Source organism: Rhineura floridana, chromosome 5, assembly GCF_030035675.1.
Source record: "Rhineura floridana isolate rRhiFlo1 chromosome 5, rRhiFlo1.hap2, whole genome shotgun sequence".
NCBI classification, from domain to species: domain Eukaryota; kingdom Metazoa; phylum Chordata; class Lepidosauria; order Squamata; family Rhineuridae; genus Rhineura; species Rhineura floridana.
The window spans coordinates 6,511,863-6,533,417 of record NC_084484.1 but is presented as its reverse complement, the minus strand read 5'-3'; the positions used below and the strand labels follow the sequence as shown (position 1 = coordinate 6,533,417).

The following is a 21,555-nucleotide window of genomic DNA, read 5'->3' as shown; positions in this document are numbered from 1 at the left end:
GTAGTTTCTTTACATTTTGATTGTAATAGAATGAGGAGTAAATTTTATTACTTTTGAGGAGCAATTGTAATGTTTCCGGCATTACTTCTGGGCGTTACTTGGGGGGGGGACAAGTGAAGTCTTCTGCTCCTCTGATTTATGGATAAAAATCATGTGGATAAAAATAACTTATAAACTAGTTTGAACTCTTTTAGCTATATGTGTGTATGGTTTTAATATTGGGAATAGTTTAATCTTATTTTAATGTAGACTTTGTATGTTTTTAATTATATGTATTTTTTATCTGGAAGCCGCCATGAGTTCCAGTTTTGGAAAAATGGCAGGGTATAAATAAAGACAATAATAATAATAATAATAATAATAATAATAATAATAATAATAATAATAATAATAATAATAATGTGCTTCAAAGTGGAATTTTGTGCAGCATCACTCTTTCCCCGTGCTCTGTGGGTGAGTAGGAGGCGACGAGGGAGGGGGTGGAGTGGAGAAAACAATTGTTTAAAAAAATGGTTGGTGCTGAAGAATGGAGTGGAGGGAAAAAGGAGCTGGAGGGCAAGAACATGGATAAAGGAGGAGAAGGAGGCAGCAGCAGAATGGAGATAAAGAACTGTGGAGGTGAAAGATGACAACATGTGTTTGTTTGTGTGTGTGTGAATACTGTGTTTGCACTTGGCACTTGGCCTCTGCCACCCTCCCTGGCTACTTTGCTGCATTTGCAGTGTTATAACCTTTTTGCACCTCAGGGGAAAATGTTTGCCTGGGTGGGTGTCCATTAGTTGGTGGTATGGCAGGGTCCGGGAGGTGGTTAAGTGAGAGAGACTATGTTTGCTGGCTGAGTGTGTGTGTGTGTGTGTTGCACTTGGTTTGATGTGCAAAGATCTGAATAGTGGCTTCTGCCTCCCTTCCAGCCTCCCTTACCAGCAGAGAGACCACCACTGCTATCTTATGATAAAAAGAATTATTCTACTACTTCTCTGTGTGCGTGTGTTTATTTTTAATGTTTTAGGCAACTTAGTGTGCAGCAGCCAAGGCCAGCACCTTGTAAGCACTCTAGTTTTTTTAAAGTAACTTAAGTGTAATTGTAGCGATTATCTTTGAGTAACAGTAAAGTAATCAATTCCTTTCAGAACAATTGTAATTGTAATGGTAATTTATTCCTTTTTGGGGCCATGTAACAGTAATTGTAATTTATTCCTTTTAAAAAGTAATCTTCCAAACTCTGGTTGTTAGCATACACCTAGCATGCTTGCACCCCTCAATCCCATGAGGACAAACAACACCCTTTCAATGAGGGCAACCAGTTTATGCCAAAGACTGCTTACTTTGTACACTTTCAAAATGTATGTACTCATTGCACCTGTTGAGCTAAGCGAAAGGAATCACACAGTTCCATGACATGTGCAAAGGGCCAGCTGAACTGAACACTTCAGTAGCAATGTGCCTGTGTGTTCCCACAGTGATCACATTGGGCTGCCTCATGTTTGAACAGGGCACAAATCAGATATGGGGTAGTTCAACAATTTGTGTAAATTATACATAACTGTCCCTAAGGGAATTAAGAGTCAAACAAAACTTAGGTGGAGAAGGAAGGCACAGAAGCATATAATTTTCTTAGCAATTGCCTGTGCTTTCTTATACAGACTTTTTTAATGAGGTCTCAACAACTTGCAGTGTTAGGATGAAGTCCTCTCACGTATCAGTATCTTAGGGTCAAGCTAGATGTTAAATGTTTGTATGCATTTAATGTGTCTTGAGTTTTGTTATTTAAGTAATTCTTACTAACTCCAGGAGGGAAGCTTCTATTGGTATCCATGGAAACTTCCTTCCTGAGATATGTAGCAGTTTGTTTAGGTTTTTTTGCAGGGTGGTGATATTTTTATTAGGACTACGGGATGGGGGAAAGGGTTAACTACTACCCCTCCCTACATGGTGCAGTACTGATAGGTGCCCCATGTTTAAATAGCAAGAATCAGACATGGTATATGCATATATTCATTTAATGTATTCTCTAGCAGGGCCCTTAATAGATACTACGTCAAGTAAAGACAAGGAATTTCACTTGAAAAACCCAAAGACTATGACATTTTTTTCAAAGTGTCCATTGCATGAAGAGAAATATAAGTGAACATTAACCTCTGTTTAAAAGCCTTTTCACCCATCTCCCTGGCAGCTTTCTTCACCTCTGCAGGCACAGCATCTTTCTCAGCTTGAGACACTTGGTACACTTCGTGACCAGCATCCAGTCGGTACGGACCCCCTTTGCCACCCAAACCAGCAGTGTCTCTTCCACCTAGAAAAAACAACAACATAGCCTTATTTTTAGAGTTCTTTAAAAAATTATATTTGATTCCAGATTAATCACCCTATTTACACTGGCTTAAATTCTAATTTTCAGAGGGCATACGTTTGCCCATAGGTTAAAGGTGTCCATACAAATGTCATTCAGTGTGGGGCAGTAGTTGGATTATGGCCTGGGAGACCAGAGTTCAAATCCCCATTCAGTAACCTTGGGCCAGTCATTGCCTCTCAGCCTACCTCACATAGTTGCTGTGGGGATTAAATAAGGAGGGAAGAACCAGACATGCCACCTTGAGCTCCTTGGAGAAACGGTGGGATATAAATGCAATTAATAACAATAACACCAATTATTGTCATTGTTATTATTTATAGTCCTCAATGTATATGGTACAAACAAACTTATTAAACTAATCTGAGTGATAACTCATTGATCCAAAGACTTCTCTTCCCTGTGGCTTAGACACCAGCTAAACAAATCTTCTGGAGGTATTTGCTCTGCAATAACTTTTCTAAAATGAATGGCTCTCTACTTCTCACCTTAAAAAGTCCAGTCTGATTTTTGGAGAACTGGTTGATCAAGGGTTATGTTGGTCTAGTCTGACTCTACTTCAAAAAATTGCCTTGCATTTAGAGATCTTTGAAGAGGTCACAATATAAAAAGCTCCTCTGTATGGCTACTCAAGGATGCGATGGAGGCAGAGAAGTGGACCCTCTCTGTTGCCCTCACTGCCACTCAATGGGCATGATTATGTGCTCTCATGTATGTTTGGTTGGTTTGCAGCACATCTTTCACCACTTGCCATCATCCAGTCTGTTTCTTCATCCTTAGTTCCCTGGAGCGCGCTCAGGGACAACTGTGTCTAGAGCCCAAGGAATCTGACTGTTCTGCAGTGAGACAAGGACCTCATTAGGGTCACCATGATGAGCCTGCCAGGGCTTGCCCCTTAAATAGGCCCTAACCCACACCAGAAGTCAATGATTCCTGAGGAGACCTCAGTTTGACACTGCCTGGAGACTCCACTTGTGGAAGAAGAAGGGTAGGGCAATCTCCCTCAGCTGCCTGATGGTGGAGAAGGAGGCCAGCTGTTGGGTCTTAGGCAGAAGGGAGGGTAGTCAGGGAAGATGTAAAAGGCCTCAGAGAGAGGGAAGGGGGGGTAAAGAAGAAGCCCTGTGGAGAGACAGGAAGGAGGCTGGGCAAGCTGGATCTCTGCTGCGGGGGGGGTGAGTTGTCTTTACTTTCCTGATGAGGTTGGTCCCTGAAGATTTATTGGGTGTGGCCAGAGCAGTGACACCAATAGTCCAGTGCTTCCCAGCCCTCCTGTCCCCTGGGATAGGAGCCCTTGACTTAAGGGTATTGAGGCAGAAGACAACAGCCTGTGTTGGGGAAGATGCTCCTCTGGAACACTGAAACGGCCCTGAGAAGGAAAGGTCTGTCAGAGGACATGGAGCTGGAGGGAACTAAGGCCTTCAACAGAGTATGTGAAGAACCATTTCTTTAATAAAATTGGAGCTACAGCTGAATACAAGTGAGTCTGTGCCGCCCTCGTTAGGTGGGCCCCATGAAAGGTATGGAGCAGAGCCCCATGATATGCCCCTTCCCCAGGGGTATGGGATAGTCACCTGCTCTATCCACTGGAAAACCCTAAGACCATTCAGAAATCCGTTGGGTTCCATTAGACTTCAAGTGGGGATAATCCAAATTGGCCCACCACTCCTTCAAGGGAGGGGGCAGAATCAGAGCCAAAAGTACAAACTTCACCAGGACCACAACAATGGGGTGATAACCCTCCCACTTCCAGACCACCCCTTCCTCTCCCTGGATCAAAGACCAAATAGAGGATATGTTATGCCCATGGCTGTGGAGCCGGAGTCGTGGAGTCGGAAGCAATTTTGGGTGGAATCGGAGTCGGAAGCAATTTTGGGTGGCGTCGGAGTCGGTAGAAATGTACTGACTCCGACTTCAAAATAAAATCAATATTTTAATATTAATATTAATTTATTAATATTAATACATTAATATACATTTGCCATTTATGAAGGAGTCAGAGTCAGACAATAGAAAAATTAATATACTGTGGCTACATGGAAGACTGGTGGAGGAGGTAAAAGTAAAAAAGAGCATGTATAAAGAATGGAAGGAAGGACGCACCACCAAGGAAGAGTACCGACGAGCGGCTCGGGCTTGCAGGAATAGCGTAAGGAAAGCTAAAACCCAGAATGAGCTGAGGCTGGCGAGGGAAGCGAGGAACAACAAAAAGGGGTTTTTCAGATATGTTCGAAGCAAGAGAAAGACCAAGGAAACGGTGGGACTGCTGCTCAATGAGGATGGCAAAATGTTAACAGATAACGAGGAAAAAGCAGAACTGCTCAATGCCTATTTTGCCTCCGTTTTCTTCCAAAAAGGGAACAGTGTACAACCTTGCATCGGTAGCATCTCAGTAAGGGGTCGGGATTGCAGTCCGAGATTGATAAGGAGATAGTCAGGAAATACCTAGTTAACCTAAATGAGTTCAAATCTCCAGGGCCTGATGAACTGCATCCCAGAGTATTGAAGGAACTTGCGGATGTACTCTCAGAACCTCTTGCCATCATCTTTGAGAAATCCTGGAGAACAGGAGAGGTGCCGGAGGATTGGAGACAGGCAAACGTCGTCCCGCTCTTTAAAAAGGGTAAAAAAGAAGATCCGGGGAATTACAGGCCGGTCAGTCTGACTTCAATACCGGGAAAGATATTAGAACAGATAATAAAAGAGTCCATTGGCAACTATCTAGATGACAATGCTGTGATTAGAAGGAGCCAGCATGGGTTTGTCAAGAAAAAATCCTGTCAAACTAATCTCATCTCTTTTTTTGATCGGGTCACTAGCTTAGTAGATGGTGGAAATGCTGTAGATGTCATCTATCTAGATTTCAGCAAAGCGTTTGACAAAGTCCCCCACAACCTTTTGATTAGCAAACTCGTCAAATGTGGACTACATGGAAATACTGTCAGGTGGATTCACAACTGGTTGGAAAACCATACTCAAAGAGTGGTCGTCGGTGGCTCTGCTTCGGACTGGAAGGAGGTTTCGAGTGGAGTGCCACAGGGTTCTGTCCTGGGGCCAATACTCTTCAACATTTTTATCAATGACTTAGATGATGGAGTGGAGGGAAGCCTTATGAAGTTTGCGGATGATACGAAACTGGGAGGGATAGCTAACACAATGGAAGACAGGAATAAAATCCAAAGGGACCTGGATAGACTAGAAAATTGGGCTGAAATTAATAAAATGACATTCAATAAAGACAAATGCAGGATTCTGCATTTAGGCCACAAAAACAAAATGCATGGGTACAGGATGGGAAATACCCGGCTTAGCAGTAGTGCATGTGAGAAGGACCTTGGAATTGTAGTGGATTGCAAGTTGAACATGACCCAGCAGTGTGATGCTATGGCAAAAATGGCAAACGTGGTTTTGGGCTGCATAAACAGAGCTATAGTTTCCAGGTCGAGGGAAGTAATAGTCCCACTATATTCTGCATTAGTCAGGCCTCATCTGGAATACTGCGTTCAGTTCTGGGCGCCTCATTTTAAGAAAGATATAGACAAGTTAGAGCGGGTTCAGAAGAGGGCAACGAGGATGATAGCTGGTATGGAGAACAAATCTTATGAGGAAAGGTTGAAGGAACTTGGCATGTTCAGTCTGGTGAAGAGAAGGCTGAGGGGTGACATGATCGCACTCTTTAAGTACCTGAAGGGCTGTCACATAGAGGAGGGTACAGATTTGTTCACTGCTGCCCCAGAGGGTAGGACTAGGTCTAATGGTTTTAAGTTGCAGGAGCGTAGATTCAGATTGGACATTAGAAGGAACTTCTTGACAGGAAGGGCAGTTCGGGAATGGAACTGACTGCCTAGGGAGGTGGTGGGATCCCCTTTGCTGGATGTCTTCAAGCAGAGGCTGGACAGCTATCTGTGGGAGATGCTCTAGCTGTGGATTTCCTGCTGTGAGCAGGGGGTTGGACTTGATGGCCTACAAGGCCCCTTCCAACTCTATGATTCTATGATTCTATGTCCCTTGCCTTCTGCTCAGCCAGAGTGAGTCGTAGGCTGCGGTGGGTGTGGCTGCTCAGCTGGTGGCTGGATTTCTCCACCAGATATTACTTACTTTCACTGCATCCTGGGTGTAAGGTTGGGGATAAATTTGATTCAGTTTTCATTTAAAGCTGAATCTATCAATCTATTTGCACTTTCTGAAACAATATTGAGAATTGAAAATCAGCCATCCTTCAAAATTCACACATCCAAATTTTGCAGTGCAATTCACTAACCAAATGTTTACAAAAATGTGTATATGAGAGAAAAGCGTGCATAAAAAGGAATATATTAGTGAAAATAACATATAAAAATGCATTAGGAGAAATTGCTTGCAAAAATGTGTATTAGTCAAAACTACACACAAAATGTGTTTGTTAGGAGAAATTTGCACTAAAACACTGAAGAACTTTCATGAGGATTTAAAACAAATTAGTAAATTGCTACAAAAATGTGGAGAAAAAGACTGGGAACATGAGAAATTGGGAGAACTGAAATGGACACATCTTTCCATCCCTAATCTGGGGAGCAATCTAATAAAGATCTTCAAAATAAATGTATCTTTATAAATAAACATTGGTTAAAGGAAAGAGAAAGTTGCTATTAAGGGTAATATAATCCTGACCAAAAGATAGAAATCTTTATTTCTGTTGCCATGAGAATCCCCAGAGAATGAGAACACCAAACAGGGAAGAGCATGATGTTATTTCAAGCAAATTGTTGGGATTATGCAGTACATATTCAACAGAACCCCCTTTAGGATGCACACCTTAACGTGGTGAGGGGGTTTGAGAGTGTTGAAGAAGCTGAGAGCAATGCCGTCAGGAGTCTAGACCAAAAGGCTAGACTCCTAGCAGGGGCACCCATGGCGGAATGGTCAAAGCTGAGACACCAGACTAAGATGCATCCAAACTCAGAGGAAGGCAATGGTAAACCACCTCTGAATACCTCTTACCACGAAAACCCTATGAACAGAGTATCCAAAATGCAATACGATATAGTGCTGGAAGATGAGACCCCCAGCAGTACTTTCACCTACTGGGGAAGAACAAAGGACAAGTACGAGTAGTGCTGTGACTAATGATGCAGCTGGGTCAAAGCTGAAAGGAAGCCCAGAGGCTGATGCACACAGATGTGAAAGGAGAGTCCGGAGTTGTACGAATGTGAGAAGCATGAACCAGGGAAAGTTAGAAATTGTCAAGCAAGAAATGGAGCGTATCAACATTACAATACTTGGCATGAGTGAATTAAAATGAACTGGAATGGGACATTTTCAATCAGGCAACTACAAAATATTTTATGCAGGAAATGAGAAATCAAGAAGAAACGGGGTTGCTTTAATAGTGAGAACTGATGTAGCAAAAGCAATTAGGAGCTACAATGCAAGGTCTGAGCGAGTGATATCAATGAGATTAAATGGGAAACCTATTAACATAACCATCATCCAAGTCTACGCTCCAACATCAAACACAGAAGAAGAAGAATTGGAGAGATTTTACACAGAAGTACAGGAGGAAATTGATCACACACCAAAACAAGATATGATGATAATCATGGGGGACTGGAATGCAAAAGTAGGGAACAGAGAAGAACTAGGAATTGTGGGGAAATGGGGCTTAGGTGACAGAAACAAAGCAGGAGAAAGACTTATTGAATTCTGTGAAGCCAATGATTTGTTTCTTTGCAACACATTTTTTGAGCAACGAAAAAGACGGCTGTACACGTGGACATCACCAGATGGTCAATATAGGAATCAAATTGATTATATAATTGGCAACAGAAGATGGAGAAGTTCCATACTTTCTGCAGAAACAAGACCAGGAGCAGACTGCGGTACAGATCATGAACTGATCGTATCGAAAATCAGAGTAAAGCTAAAGAAGAACAACAAAGGACTTCCGGGAAGGGTGACTTCGCTTGTGCCTGCTTTTTGAGACGAGCTCTCGTCTCAGAAGAAGCTTTTTCAGTTTAAAAATCAGTCAGAACGTTCTTTTTGACTGGTAAAGATTTTCTCCCGGGCAGGGAGAAACGTAGAGATTAACCATAAAAGCCTGTTTTTGTTTGGGAGGACTGGATTTCATTAATTTATGAGAGAAGGTTCAGCCAGCAATGCCGGAGGACTTCCATCAAGCTCTAACTGATTAAGCGACACGTTTATATTTTCTTCAAAGAAAAATGAACTTTAACAGGCAAGCATCCTTCTTTCTATTTTTTTTATTTGGTTTAAATCATTGTAGCAAAAAGAGATTTGTCAATGAATCAGCTATAAAGAATTTCTGGTGAGTTATAACTCTTCTCTTTTATTCACGAAATTAAGGAGGAAAGAAATTGAAAAAGCCTATCTTTGTTTTTATTGCAAAAAGCTGGCCTGGAAGTGCATTCTAAAGATATAAACGGAAGAGGGATTTCTATTTCGAGGAGGGAAAAAAATAAATAAACTTGATTTATGAACTTTGGAGTATTATATGTCTGGGACTATTTTTTTTTGGTCTATTTCATTTTGATGAATCTACTTGTTCACGACGCCACTAACTTTTTTGAAGCTGGGAACTAAATCTGTTTTGTACTCCTGAACATATAAGAGATAAGGCAGGCTGTACTGTTCTACATTGTGATTTCATCAAGCCTGGAATATTAACCCAATTGTGACTGAAATAATTTTTGTTTTTGTGGTTCTAAGAATGGCAATCAGGAAAGTGGCTGAGACCATGGAAGAAATTATGTTTCAGAAAATAATGGATGAGATTGAGATAACGAAACAAACCCTGAGACAGGGTAGACAGGAGATGAAAAATGAATTTAGCAAAATGACGCAGGAGTTTAAAGAAATAGGGGATCTTGTGAGAGAGGGGATTGTTGAGATTAGAGATGAGAAAAGAAAAATTAAAGGGAAGATACAAGCCCTGGAGATTGGAACAAATGTGGAATTGGAAAAAGATCTGGAGTTTATGGATACTAGAAACAAAGTTTACTGTTTGGAATTCAGCGTTGTCTCTGAAGAAATTAATGAAGATATTAGAGATAAAGTTATCAATGTCTTGGATAATTTTTTGGACTGGAATGATGTGATGGAGCTTGACATAGAAAAAATCTATGGAATTAACTACAGATATGTGACAATGGAAAAATTTTTAAGAGATGAGCCAGTGCATTTTGTAAAAAAGAAGAACAGAGATATGACTTTACAACAATATTTCAGCAACATATTCAGAATTGATGGCAAGAAAATATTTGTGATAAAGGAAATTCCCATCAGACTCTTATTATATGACTATGGCTATGACAGCAAGATTAATATGGGATACTGATAATGGAAGAATGGTTACTGAAATTATTGGACTTAACAGGATTATTGAAGATGGAAGATGGAATTAACATTGATAATGGAAGAATGGCTATTGAAATTATTGGACCTAACAGATTTGAATGAGATGGATTAATCGACATGTTTATTTGGAGAAAAATTGAAAGACATATCTCTCAAGGAACTGAAACCTCTCTTTGACTTTTTGTAGAAAGAATAAAGTAATGTTTATGAGATTTGATGATTAATTAAGATAACTACTGGAGGAAAGTGATTTTATAATATAATTTAGGAGACAGGATTGTTATATATTGTAGACTTATAACTGATCTGCGACAAATCGGAAGTCAACATTTTATTTTATTGTTCAATTATTTTTGTTTTGTTTTGTTTTTTGTCTTTGAAAATTTGAATAAAATTAATGATAAAAAAAAGAACAACAAAGCACTCATAATGCCAAAATACAATTTAAATAACATCCCAGAAGAATATAAAGATCAAATAAGGAACAGGTTTGAGGCTTTAAAGTTAGTTGACAGAGAACCAGAAGAACTATGGAATGAAGTCAGACTCATGATCAGGGAAGAATGCAAAAAGATAATACCTCTTGTTAAAAAGAGAGAAAGACCTCAATGGATGACTGAAGAAACTCTTCAAATGGTTAAAGAGAGAAGGAAAGCAAAAGCAAAAGGAAATAGAAACATGGTCAGAACCCTAAATGCAACTATACAACAACTAATACGTAGGGACAAAGAAAACTATTACAATAGTTACTGTATAGAAATAGAAAAGGACAACAAAATGGGAAGAACAAGAGCCCTATTCCAAAAGATTAGAGAAATGAAAGGGAAATTTAAACCATGAGTAGGGATGTTGACTAATCAACAGGGGTACACAATGACTGGCCGAGATGAAATAAAAGGAAGATGGAAGCAATACACTGAAGAACTCTATAAAAGAGATGACAGGATGACAGACTCATTCATGGAGGAACCATATGATGAAGAACCAGAAATTTTAGAATGTGAGGTGAAAGCTGCTCTTAAAATTCTTGGAAGAAACAAATCACCAGGAATAGACGGCATACCAATAGAGTTGCTACAAGCTACTGAGACTGAATCTGTCCAAATTTTGACAAGAATTTGTCAAGAAATATGGAAAACTAAACAATGGCCCACAGACTGGGAGCGTTCAATATATATCCCACTTCCAAAGAAAGGGGATCCCAGAGAATGCAGTAATTACCGAACTATTGCCTTAATATCCCATGCAAGTAAAGTAATGCTCAAGATTCTACAACAAAGGCTCTTACCATATATGGAGCGAGAAATGCCAGACGTCCAAGCTGGATTTAGAAAGGGAAGAGGCACCAGAGATCATATTGCAAACATACATTTGATAATGGAACGGACCAAGGAATTTCAGAAGAAAATCAGTCTGTGCTTTATAGACTACAGCAAAGCCTTTGACTGTGTAGATCATGAAAAACTATGGAATGCTTTAAAAGAAATGGGGGTGCCACAGCATCTGATTGTCCTGATGCGCAACCTATACTCTGGACAAGAGGCTACTGTAAGAACAGAATATGGAGAAACCAATTGGTTCCCCATCGGAAAGGGTGTGAGACAGGGGTGTATTTTATCACCCTATTTGTTTAATCTGTACGCAGAACATATCATACAGAAAGCGGGATTGGACCAAGATGAAGGAGGTGTGAAAATTGGAGGGAGAAACATCAATAATTTAAGATATGCAGACAATACCATACTCTTAGCAGAAACCAGTAATGATTTGAAACGAATGCTGATGAAAGTACAAAAGCAGGACTACAGCTGAACGTCAAGAAGACTAAAGTAATGACAACAGAAGATTTATGTAACTTTACAGTTGACAATGAGGACATTGAACTTGTCAAGGATTATCAATACCTCGGCACAGTCATTAACCAAAATGGAGACAATAGTCAAGAAATCAGAAGAAGGCTAGGACTGGGGAGGGCAGCTGTGAGAGAACTAGAAAAGATCCTCAAATGCAAAGATGTATCACTGAACACCAAAGTCAGGATCATTCAGACCATGGTATTCCCGATCTCTATGTATGGATGTGAAAGTTGGACACTGAAAAAGGCAGTTAAGAGAAAAATCAACTCATTTGAAATGTGGTGGTAGAGGACAGCTTTGCGCATACCATGGACTGCGAAAAAGACAAATAATTGGGTGTTAGATCAAATTAAACCAAAACTATCACTTGAAGCTAAAATGTTGAAACTAAGGTTATTATACTTTGGACACATAATGAGAAGACATGATTCACTAGAAAAGACAATAATGCTGGGAAAAACAGAAGGGAGTAGAAGAAGAGGAAGGCCAAACAAGAGATGGATAAAGGAAGCCATAGACCCGAACTTACAAGATCTGAGCAGGGTGGTTCATGACAGATGCTCTTGGAGGTCGCTGATTCATAGGGTCGCCATAAGTCGTAATCGACTTGAAGGCACATAACAACAACATTCAACAGAACTTGGTACATCCCATCTGTCAAGATCACTAGGTCCCCAAACCCTGAGAACCAGCTCTTGTAGGCAAACTGCAGTTGCCAATTTACCAGGGTATGAAAACCAACCCTGCAAGGCTGACACCACTCCTTATGTCCTCCAATTGGGGCCAGGAGGCTCCCAAACCTGAAAAATGGACATTCTTGGGATTCCAAAGAGAGCAAGAGCTAGGAATTGGACCCTTTGCTTCCTGGAGCCCCAAGCAAACAGATTACTCTGTAACAGTTAACCAAATGGTCAAGATGCTTAAACCTAAAAGAATACGCACCAGCAAATATGAGGGAGCTTTATTAAAATAATTGAGAATAGCAGCATAAAAGAGAACCAGTTAGAGAATGCCATTAAGAATACTTTTGAGAGTTATAAAACAGAATTAAAACATATAAGCTAGCTCTAAATACGTACCAAATGGAGCACAGAAATATTGACCCCACCAGGAACAAAGGAGAACAGCACTCAGGGTGTTGCAAAGGTGTCAGGAGGAGTGTGGGGCACCAGAACAAAGGATGAGGCTAGCTTTATAGTACAAAGCATAGCAACAAGGAGGAATCTTAACAGCCAATCAATAGGCTTCTAAGATGAAACTTACCAGTGCCATGGTGGACATGTGTTCCCACAGCTCACCAATGGCTCCAATTAGGAAGTGCCAGCTCTGACCTTGAGGCACCACTGTCTCCACAGAAGGCAGGTGTCATCAGCATAAGGTGTTTTCTTTTAAATAGAAGAGACTTCTTCCCAGCAATAAGATCTTACCCATTGGCCTTTAAGTAACGAATAAATTTCTCAGACCCCCCCCAAATTTACTTGACACTATCTACTTTGTCTTTCAGTATATTTCTGAGATGGCATCTGCGAATTTATTTGCTACCAAATAATTATAATGAACAGACAATGATTATGTACCTGTTCCTCCAGCCCATGTGTTTCCGCCAACATGAGGGGTATTATCTGGATCTATCTTCCCATGCTTAGGAGAGCTAACATCCAAAGCACTTTCTCTCTGGATAGTTATCTGTTGAAGCAAAAACAAACCTTGCAGTAAATGATGGCTAGAAGATAGTCCATCATGCCCCATGTATAATGTCTATAGACTTATTATAGACATAGAACAAATTTGACAGATTAGTATTCATTGGCCTAAGAGATGGATGATGTAATGCATTAAATAATAGGTTTCTTGGATAGGGAATTATCAGTGCTATATCTAGGGTACTGAAAGAGTGCACAAGACAAAGCATATCATGCACGGCATCAAAGAAGGGTTCTAATGATAAGATCTCCTTAGAGAAGTCAATAGAAGAAGAGAATGAAGGAGCAAATCTGAACATCGTCAAAATGCTCTTTATGTTCACTAGCTTCTGAGATGTTAGGGCACAAAATGTGAAATTGTGTGAACCAGTCATTTTCAAACAGAAATTAATGCAATATAATGGTGCAAATAAGCCATATGTAATGGCCGATTTTTTTAAAAAAATCAAACATAAAAAATGTTGCTCTTGTAATCTCTAATAAAATGATGACTTGTATTTGCCCTCACTCTGATAATTAATAAACTTAGTTACTTAAGTGGTAGGAGCCACTTCTAATGAGCAAGGTGAATTTTAATCAATAAAGATGGAATCACACATGTTTGTTGAGGATACTTTGGTTCGCATGGGTTACTCTAACAGAGAATGAAAATAAAATATGTAACACTGGTAAACGAACAAGATACGCCCTATTAAAGCCACTAATTCAGGTTATGAAGGCATAGTGTTCCACCTGCTGATTGAGTCTACTCACAAGTAGTACAAAGTGGTTTAGTGAATCTATTAATCACTTTCAGATAGCCACTTATTTTAGTCAAGGCCAGTGCCAAAGGGCAGCCATGTTGGGCCCTGGCCGAGGGCCCTGCAGCCCACAGGGCTCCTGAAGGGCCCCTCGTTAGGGTGGGGGAGTAGTGCTCTCAGGGAGGGAGCTTCCAGGCTGCACACCCATTCGCTCACTCCACCTACCTCTTTCTCCTGTCTTCTGCTGCTGTGGAAGCTTTTTAAAGGGTCTGATGCACCTACTGCCATCTTGGTTGATAGCAGGCATGAGTGCACGCGTGCGCATAGTGTATCGCACATGCGTGCCATGAACCAAAATGGCAGTGGGGGTATCAGCCCCTTACAGAAGCCTCCACCACCATCTTGTTTGATGGCAGCCCTGTGTGCACAGCAGGACGCAGGAGAGAGGTAGGTGGAACAGACAGGAGCAGGGTGCCTGGGGCAGGCTGGTGCCCAAGGGCCCAGTCATTCCTGGCTGAGTGCATGCATGCATGTGCTGGTGCCCGGGGCAGACTGCTGCCCAAGGGCCCCGGCATGCCTGGTGTCGGCCCTGATTTTAGTAACTGTGTTGGCTCATGTAATCAGAATAAAGAATAGGATATATAAAAGTCATCCTTTTCTATAGCAGGGGCCTCTCAGGAAGCACAAACAGATGCACGGAAACTGTAGGCTCCTCCCTACCTCCTTATGATTTACCTCAAAAGTCCAGTTCTAACCTAGTTAATGGAGTATGAGCAGCATCTTCACCTCTTTTCTTTTTAATGTCTAATTTACTTGCACGACCAGGTCTTTTGAGGGTTAGGCCCTGAAACGTGAGAGTCCATGGTGCCTGGAAGAACAGTGAAATCTGGTGGCACTTTATCTTCTGTTTCGGTTATTGGTATTCTCATGACCTCAAGACTATCCTAATTGGCCTCCAGGATTCCCTCTCCTTTACAACTTAATTGCACGGCCTTGACTCTCACCTCTTCTTTGATGTGTCAACAGGCAAGCCCTGTCTGTTGCTTACTGTCTACTTAAATATTTATTTTAATATTATCTTTTAGATTAATATGCAATAAAAGTTTACAGACATTTTCTATATTCATTTCCAATCTTGATTAGAAATGTGACATCATATACATTTGATGCATTTAACACAAAACCTATTAGCATTGCTCTCCATCCATGACAGTCCAACAAGTGATTACAGATGTTTCCAATCAGTCTTTTGCTGCATCCTTTAAACACCAGAGCTCTAAAGAAAATATCACTCTGTGCAATATATATTAATATTTGACCAATAGATGGTGCTATTGTTTCTTCCTTGATGATGAGAACAAATAGCGTTGGCAATCTTCTTAACTTTTTTAATTTTTTAATCTGTATTTTAATTTTTGTAGTATTTATTTTGTTTTTGCTGTGCTTTTCGTTGTTTGTATATGTTTTGTATTTTTATTATGATATATTGTATTTTATTTTGTTTGTTCACCGCCCTGAGAGCTATTTCGCTAAGGGTGGTATATAAATTGAAATAATAAATAAATAAATAAATAAATGCAATAATACCATGAGCAGGCCACCAGAAGCCTTTTTTTTCTCATGACCTATTAAAAGCATTTGATGACTCCAATAGCAGGAGCATGTCAGCAGTTACACAGGGCTCTATAAACACAGAACATATTATGAGAAGGGAATTTGGGACAGAAACGACTACCCAGTGGAAGAAACTTTGCTTTCTGCATCTTGGTTCCACAATGACCTCATCGGGTATAAGTGATGCTTTTGTTCAAGATAAATGAGAAACAATTATTATTTTAGAAAATGCTCAGTGGAAGATGAAGACTAAAAAGTGGCTGGAATATTATTATTATTATTATTATTTAATTATTATTATTATTAAATTTATTTATACCCCGCCTTTTGGCCAAAGGCCCTCAAGGTGGCTTACAAAGAAAAATAAACACAAGTATAAAAATACAACAATAAAAGCAATACAATTTACAAATTAAACTAAATAACAAATAACATTAGAAAAAACATGTTAGAGGCCTTGGCAAATAGTCAAACCAGAAACCACTCTGTGCCCTATTAGCCTTGAGCACTATGCATAACCGTCTGTAATACCTGGCCCCACAACATGATCTCATTTTCTGTGTTTACATAGCTCATGTGCTTGGATAGTGAATGAACTAAACTAAGATACCTGATTTTCTAATCCTAAGAGGTCTCTTATTTCTAGTTAATTTGTAAAATGGCTGACTGTAATGAAGAGACAATGACTTCATGCAGGGAACGAATACACATGACAACTAGAAGTGTTTACTGGGCTACTTAAAAAGTTTTAAAATATGGTTCCACTAACACATTAGATTGATTACATGTTGATTTATTAAAGCAAACAGTTTCATGTACAAAATTAGTACATTTCCCTCAGTTTTCAGCCTCACATTGTTGTTCATAGCATGAAAGGCAGGTCTGTGTTCTTCTCTCCATGCCCAAAGTAATGTAGCCATGTTGTTTAGTATTGGGAACATGGTAGAATGTGAGTCCAGGCCATAGCAAGCTTCGTAGTACTATCACTCTGCCTCCCCTCTCCACTTGGATGCTCCAGGACCCATATAATCTATGTTGCCGCTGCAGATATCTGCTGCAGATAGGAAAATAACTTTACAATTCTTCGGTAAAGCAGCATGATATAAGCCTCCAATTGTAATAACTTCTAACTTTTATATTCACTCTTATACAGCATGCATATGCTTCCTGTTCTAAGTCTAAGCTCTGCAGATACAGCTTGTTGTTGGTATTATGGACTCGGTGCAGTAATTTGTGGCTCCACATGTGGATTCTTTATGACGTTCTTCAGCACAGTTAACACTGACATCACTTGAAGGCATCAACAGAGACATTTTCCTTCAGTTGAGAATCATTCTGCCTTTTGTACTTTTAGACCAGCTTGGGGTCATAGTACTGTACTCGAATCTAGACCTGAAGCATGTTTTCTTCAATCCAGGGATTTTTGGGATCTGGAGCCATAAGGTGGAAATGAGGACTTAAGGGGAAGCCTGAAGTGCTGCAGGCATAAATAGTGCTCTGGTGACCAAGCCAGGACAGAAACGTGAGCTCTTGATGCTTCTTATAGATTTATTTCCCACATTTATATACCCACCCCATAACACAAGTTCTTTGTGCGGACCACAAAATAAAACACAACATTAAAATACAGTATAAAAACAATAAAAAACTATAACAAATCAATTAAAAAACACAAAATATATTTAAAACACAATTTAAAATGTATGCCAGGCCCAACTAATCCAGAGGCATCATACTGAATGCCCACTGTAGGGGCTACTGTTCCCTTCTGTCCTTGAAGAGGGTTCTGAGGACTGAACCCCCCCCCCCGGTAGCTCACAAGGCTCTGTTTCAGCCTTAAACCATGAGGAATATTTTTTTATTTATTATATTTATTAGTCGCTTTTTCCCCCAAAAATGGAACTCAAAGCGACTTACAAAAAAAATTGTGCTCAAAGTGGCTTACAACAAAAGCAAACAATTACAAAAACAATTTCATAATAAAATAATACAACAGCAGTAATAAAACAACAAATGTCACAGTTAATTTTAATTAACTACATTCACATAATTAAATAAATAAAATAAAATAAATAAATTGGGAGTAAAGGCAAGGATGTATTAAAACTGGGTCTCCTGTTGCTGTTTCAGATTTTGTGTCTGAGCACAGTAGTCCTTGTGCTGCTGCAACAGCCAGTCTGAGAAAGACTACAGGACTCACAGTAGCCAGTGACAATGTGCCCGCCTGGGATGGTCTTTTCCTTGGATATCCAGGAAATGTAATGGCAGAACTGGGTGGCTTGTTCTAGTTCAATACTTTTCATGCACAAAGTCTTCATATACAACTGACCCAGTGGAGGGATGCCTGGGATGCAATTGCTACTGCTGCTGCTGCTACTAAAGCTGATGCACATTGCTACTTCAAGCAGGACAGACTCTGTATTGCCCACGGCATTTGAGCTCGGAAGTACTTCTGAGCCTGGCTTGCAGTCAGAGTAGGAGAGGTGCTCCCTAACAGCATGGTCTGTCGGGTAAGACCGCTGCTACTAGTGTTGGAGGTCTGTGAACGGCTTATTAGCTGCACAGGTGTAGGAGAAGCAGAGAGATTAATCGAGGTCTCTGACATGCTTGACTGCTGAGTGACACTGCCACTGGGGGATGCGCACTGCCTCCCACCTGACCGGTTTGCCTGTGGGACACTGGCCAGGCTCTGGAACTGAGTGCTACTCAAATGCTGCTGTTGCAAAGCAGCAGTTTGTAACATTAGATGCTGCTGTTGAGCTGCATACATCTGCTGAAGATACTGTGCTGCTGAGCTAGGGGGATGATGCAAGGCCTGCTGAATAACCTGCACAGCATGCTGATCTGCACCGCTATAAACAGGTATCTGAGGTGGCTGTGTACGGGACAGGGAAGATGTGGTGGTGATGGTTGTTGTGCATATAGAACATGTTGTCGTGCTCGGTTCACTGTCAATTGCTGTGAAATGATTCTTCTACCCCTACTTAGAGTGGCCGGGGCACTCCGGGGATTGTCCAAACTATGCAGCATTCAGTCTGCAATGCCTGCCCTCAGAGCCAGGCAACATCAGGAGAAACTGGTGTCTGGGCCCAGCCAAATACCTTCCCCCATTCCCTCCCTGACAAAGCCCAAGGAGAGGCTTGTGCCACGGGACAACTACCCCTGAACACCTGAGGGAACAGTCGGCATGCAGTGGTACTCCTATCCCCCACCCCACCCCGGCCCTTCCCTTTCCCTTCACAGCGCCCACATCCTTCTACTTACGTAGAAGGTGCTATTTTATCTTACCTGCACGGGTCTGCCATCCTCTTCTCCAATCATGGTTCTCCATTCCTGCAATGATCTCTGAAGACTTTCTAAGCTGGTTTCCCAGAGCCTGACAGTACCCCCCATGTCTACAGTAACCACACCAGTTTTGCCTAGTGATGCTAACAAGACATCAGTGTCTGAAATCATTGGCAGCCATGATTTATAGGGAGTCAGGTTCATTGATCTGAAAACCAAAGGAAACTGGTTTACCTAAAAGACATTTAAAACCTGTGGAGAACTGGTTGGAGAAACCCTACTGAGCCTAACAAACCTGCCAATACATTCTTATCCTACACTAATTACAATTCTTTGTGGTTTGAGTAATATTGCTTTCCATGTGTACGCACACATTCTTTATTAGACCTCCTGAATCAAGTAGGTTTGTCAACTCTTCCACATTCATGCTACCAGGTCACATGGATATGCTTTGGCGCAAATTCTGAATAACAGGATGGATACCACCACTAAAATATCTTATGCTCATGCCAGAAAATGTGTGTGTGTGCTGGCTTGCGACGAATGCCAAACTGGACACAATGCTTGAAACTTATGTATAAGTCTACTGGGTGGGGGGTCTCCAATCTGGTTCCCATCTCTGCCCCCCAGCTGTAGCTTCTCTCCAAAAAGACACACACAGCTTCCAGTTTCTTATAAGCATACATCCAAACAGGCATGCCCACACTCTCCGCATTTTATTCTGTGAAATATAGTCTGATAGTGACTGGCCCAAGGGAGCTTCATGACTGGGTGGGGATTTGAACCTAGGTCTCTTGGTCTACTCTATCCACTAGTTCTCATTTATAGACAAAGTTTATTTGCTCTGTTATTTGCCTCCTGGACTGAAGCTGGACTCCACCTTTGCCTTCCTAGTCTGAGAGGGCAGGAGCAGGCAGCAGACAAGCTGATTTTTTAAAGTCCATGTAATTGCTTTATAAAACAGTATTGCAGCATTCTTCTAAACAACTCCTTCAGGAGGCCATTCTACAGTCTAGGTGCTGAAAAATTATTTTGAGGCGTATGACCGAAAATGCCCGTTTCCCATTCCCACCTACCTCATTTCTGCCAGTGGAGAGATATAAACATGAACACACAAGCATGTGGATACTCAGAAAAAGGCAGTCATTTTGCTCATCTTCCAGTTCTCCTGCTGCTGTGAGCAAAGTCATGGTTTGGCTTAGTGTTACCTCTGAATCCAGGCTTGGGGTTTGTCTCCTACACACAAACCATGAGTGCTAACCCAAGAACAAACCTTGGCTACAGCTTTTGGATTGTCTGGAGTACTGTATTTCCCACTTTCCCACCACTACTTCACACAGCACACAGTTAAATTATGAAATTTGCTCTCACAAGATGTAATGATGGCTACCAACTTGGGATGGCTTTACAAGAGGATTAGACAAATTCATAGAAAATAATGGCTACTGGCCATGATGGCTGTGTTCCACCTCCACTGCTGGAGGCAAGATGCCTCTGAATACCAGTTGTGGGAATTGTAAATGGGGAGAGTGCTGTTGGGCTCATGTGCTTGTGGGCTTCCCATAGGCATCTAGTTCACTGCAAGAACAGAATGCTAGACTAGATGGTTATATGGCCTGATCCAGCAGGGATTTTCTGATGTTTCTCCACAATGAGACAATGTAGGAGGGTTTAGATACATGTTCTAAAAACCTTGGGCTAAAATGTGTCATCAGTAATGTCTGAGTAAGTCCAAAGGTACCAAAAAGTTGTGAATGACGGAAGCAATGTTTCTCAGATCATCACATGAAAATATATTTTTTTGAAATGTTTCCTATCTATGAAAAATGGTGGTATGATTTTATAAATTAGTTCAGCGACTTCTGCTTGTTGTCTGCGAAGGACTAAGGCAATTTTAAAGATGAAATACCTGGGAATAGGGATATATTTAAGTTTCTTTGTGGTAAGATCTGTAATTTCCAAATATCCAGCAGCTTGGGGAGGAGTAACATCTGCAAACAGAAGAATTGAAGGAATGTTTTACAGTTTACAATGAATTTTTTCAATAAATCATACTTCCACATCTCTAAATCATACATTCCACACTTTATAAAAGTTTTATATGAAGAAAAGAAATGGAAATGAAATTAAAACAAAAACAAATACTTACGCAGCGAGTGTCAAACTATAAACAAACATGAATAAAACCTGATCAGGCATGACTGCACTCATCTTAATCTATCATCTTATAATAAACACTATAATGAAAGTATATTTAAAGAGAGTTTCAGCACAGAAAACTGAATGCCAGGGATACAGATTGAGACAAGTATGCACCAATTATTTTCCTCTCAGATCAGCTAATTGTTTTTAGAGAGCAGCAGAGTACAAAAAAACTACAAATCCCATTTCAATTGGTTTGCACACTGCCATTTTCCCATATCTATGGTGGATGCAGTCCAATCCTAATTACACTTAAATGGATAACAGCTAGAGACAAATGGCTCATAACATCAGCATCAACAGTCACTGAGTGTCTTTAAAGTACATCACTATTATAAAGAGTAATAATTCATAAACCTATGCAAAACAATATATACTCTACTTCACTTATGCACATTGAGTAAAGTCACATTATAATAGTCCCAGCCTCTACACATATATGAACAGGGTGCATA

At 40.6% G+C, this 21,555-nt stretch overlaps 1 protein-coding gene across 4 annotated transcripts in view; it reads right to left on the bottom strand.

Moving 5' to 3' along the window:
• VWA8 (von Willebrand factor A domain containing 8) overlaps positions 1 to 21,555 on the bottom strand; it is a 271,730-nt gene that overhangs the window by 56,858 nt on the left and 193,317 nt on the right. For 3 of the 4 annotated variants that reach the window (XM_061629912.1, XM_061629914.1, XM_061629913.1), the window contains 4 exons: positions 20,808 to 20,889; positions 18,902 to 19,106; positions 13,134 to 13,242; positions 2,137 to 2,293 (listed from right to left, as the gene is read on the bottom strand). In XM_061629912.1, the coding sequence (XP_061485896.1) occupies positions 2,137 to 2,293; positions 13,134 to 13,242; positions 18,902 to 19,106; positions 20,808 to 20,889 (553 nt within the window). Of the gene's footprint in view, positions 1 to 2,136; positions 2,294 to 13,133; positions 13,243 to 16,388; positions 16,668 to 18,901; positions 19,107 to 20,807; positions 20,890 to 21,555 lie in introns of those variants that run through there. The other variant, XM_061629915.1, reaches the window with a different exon arrangement.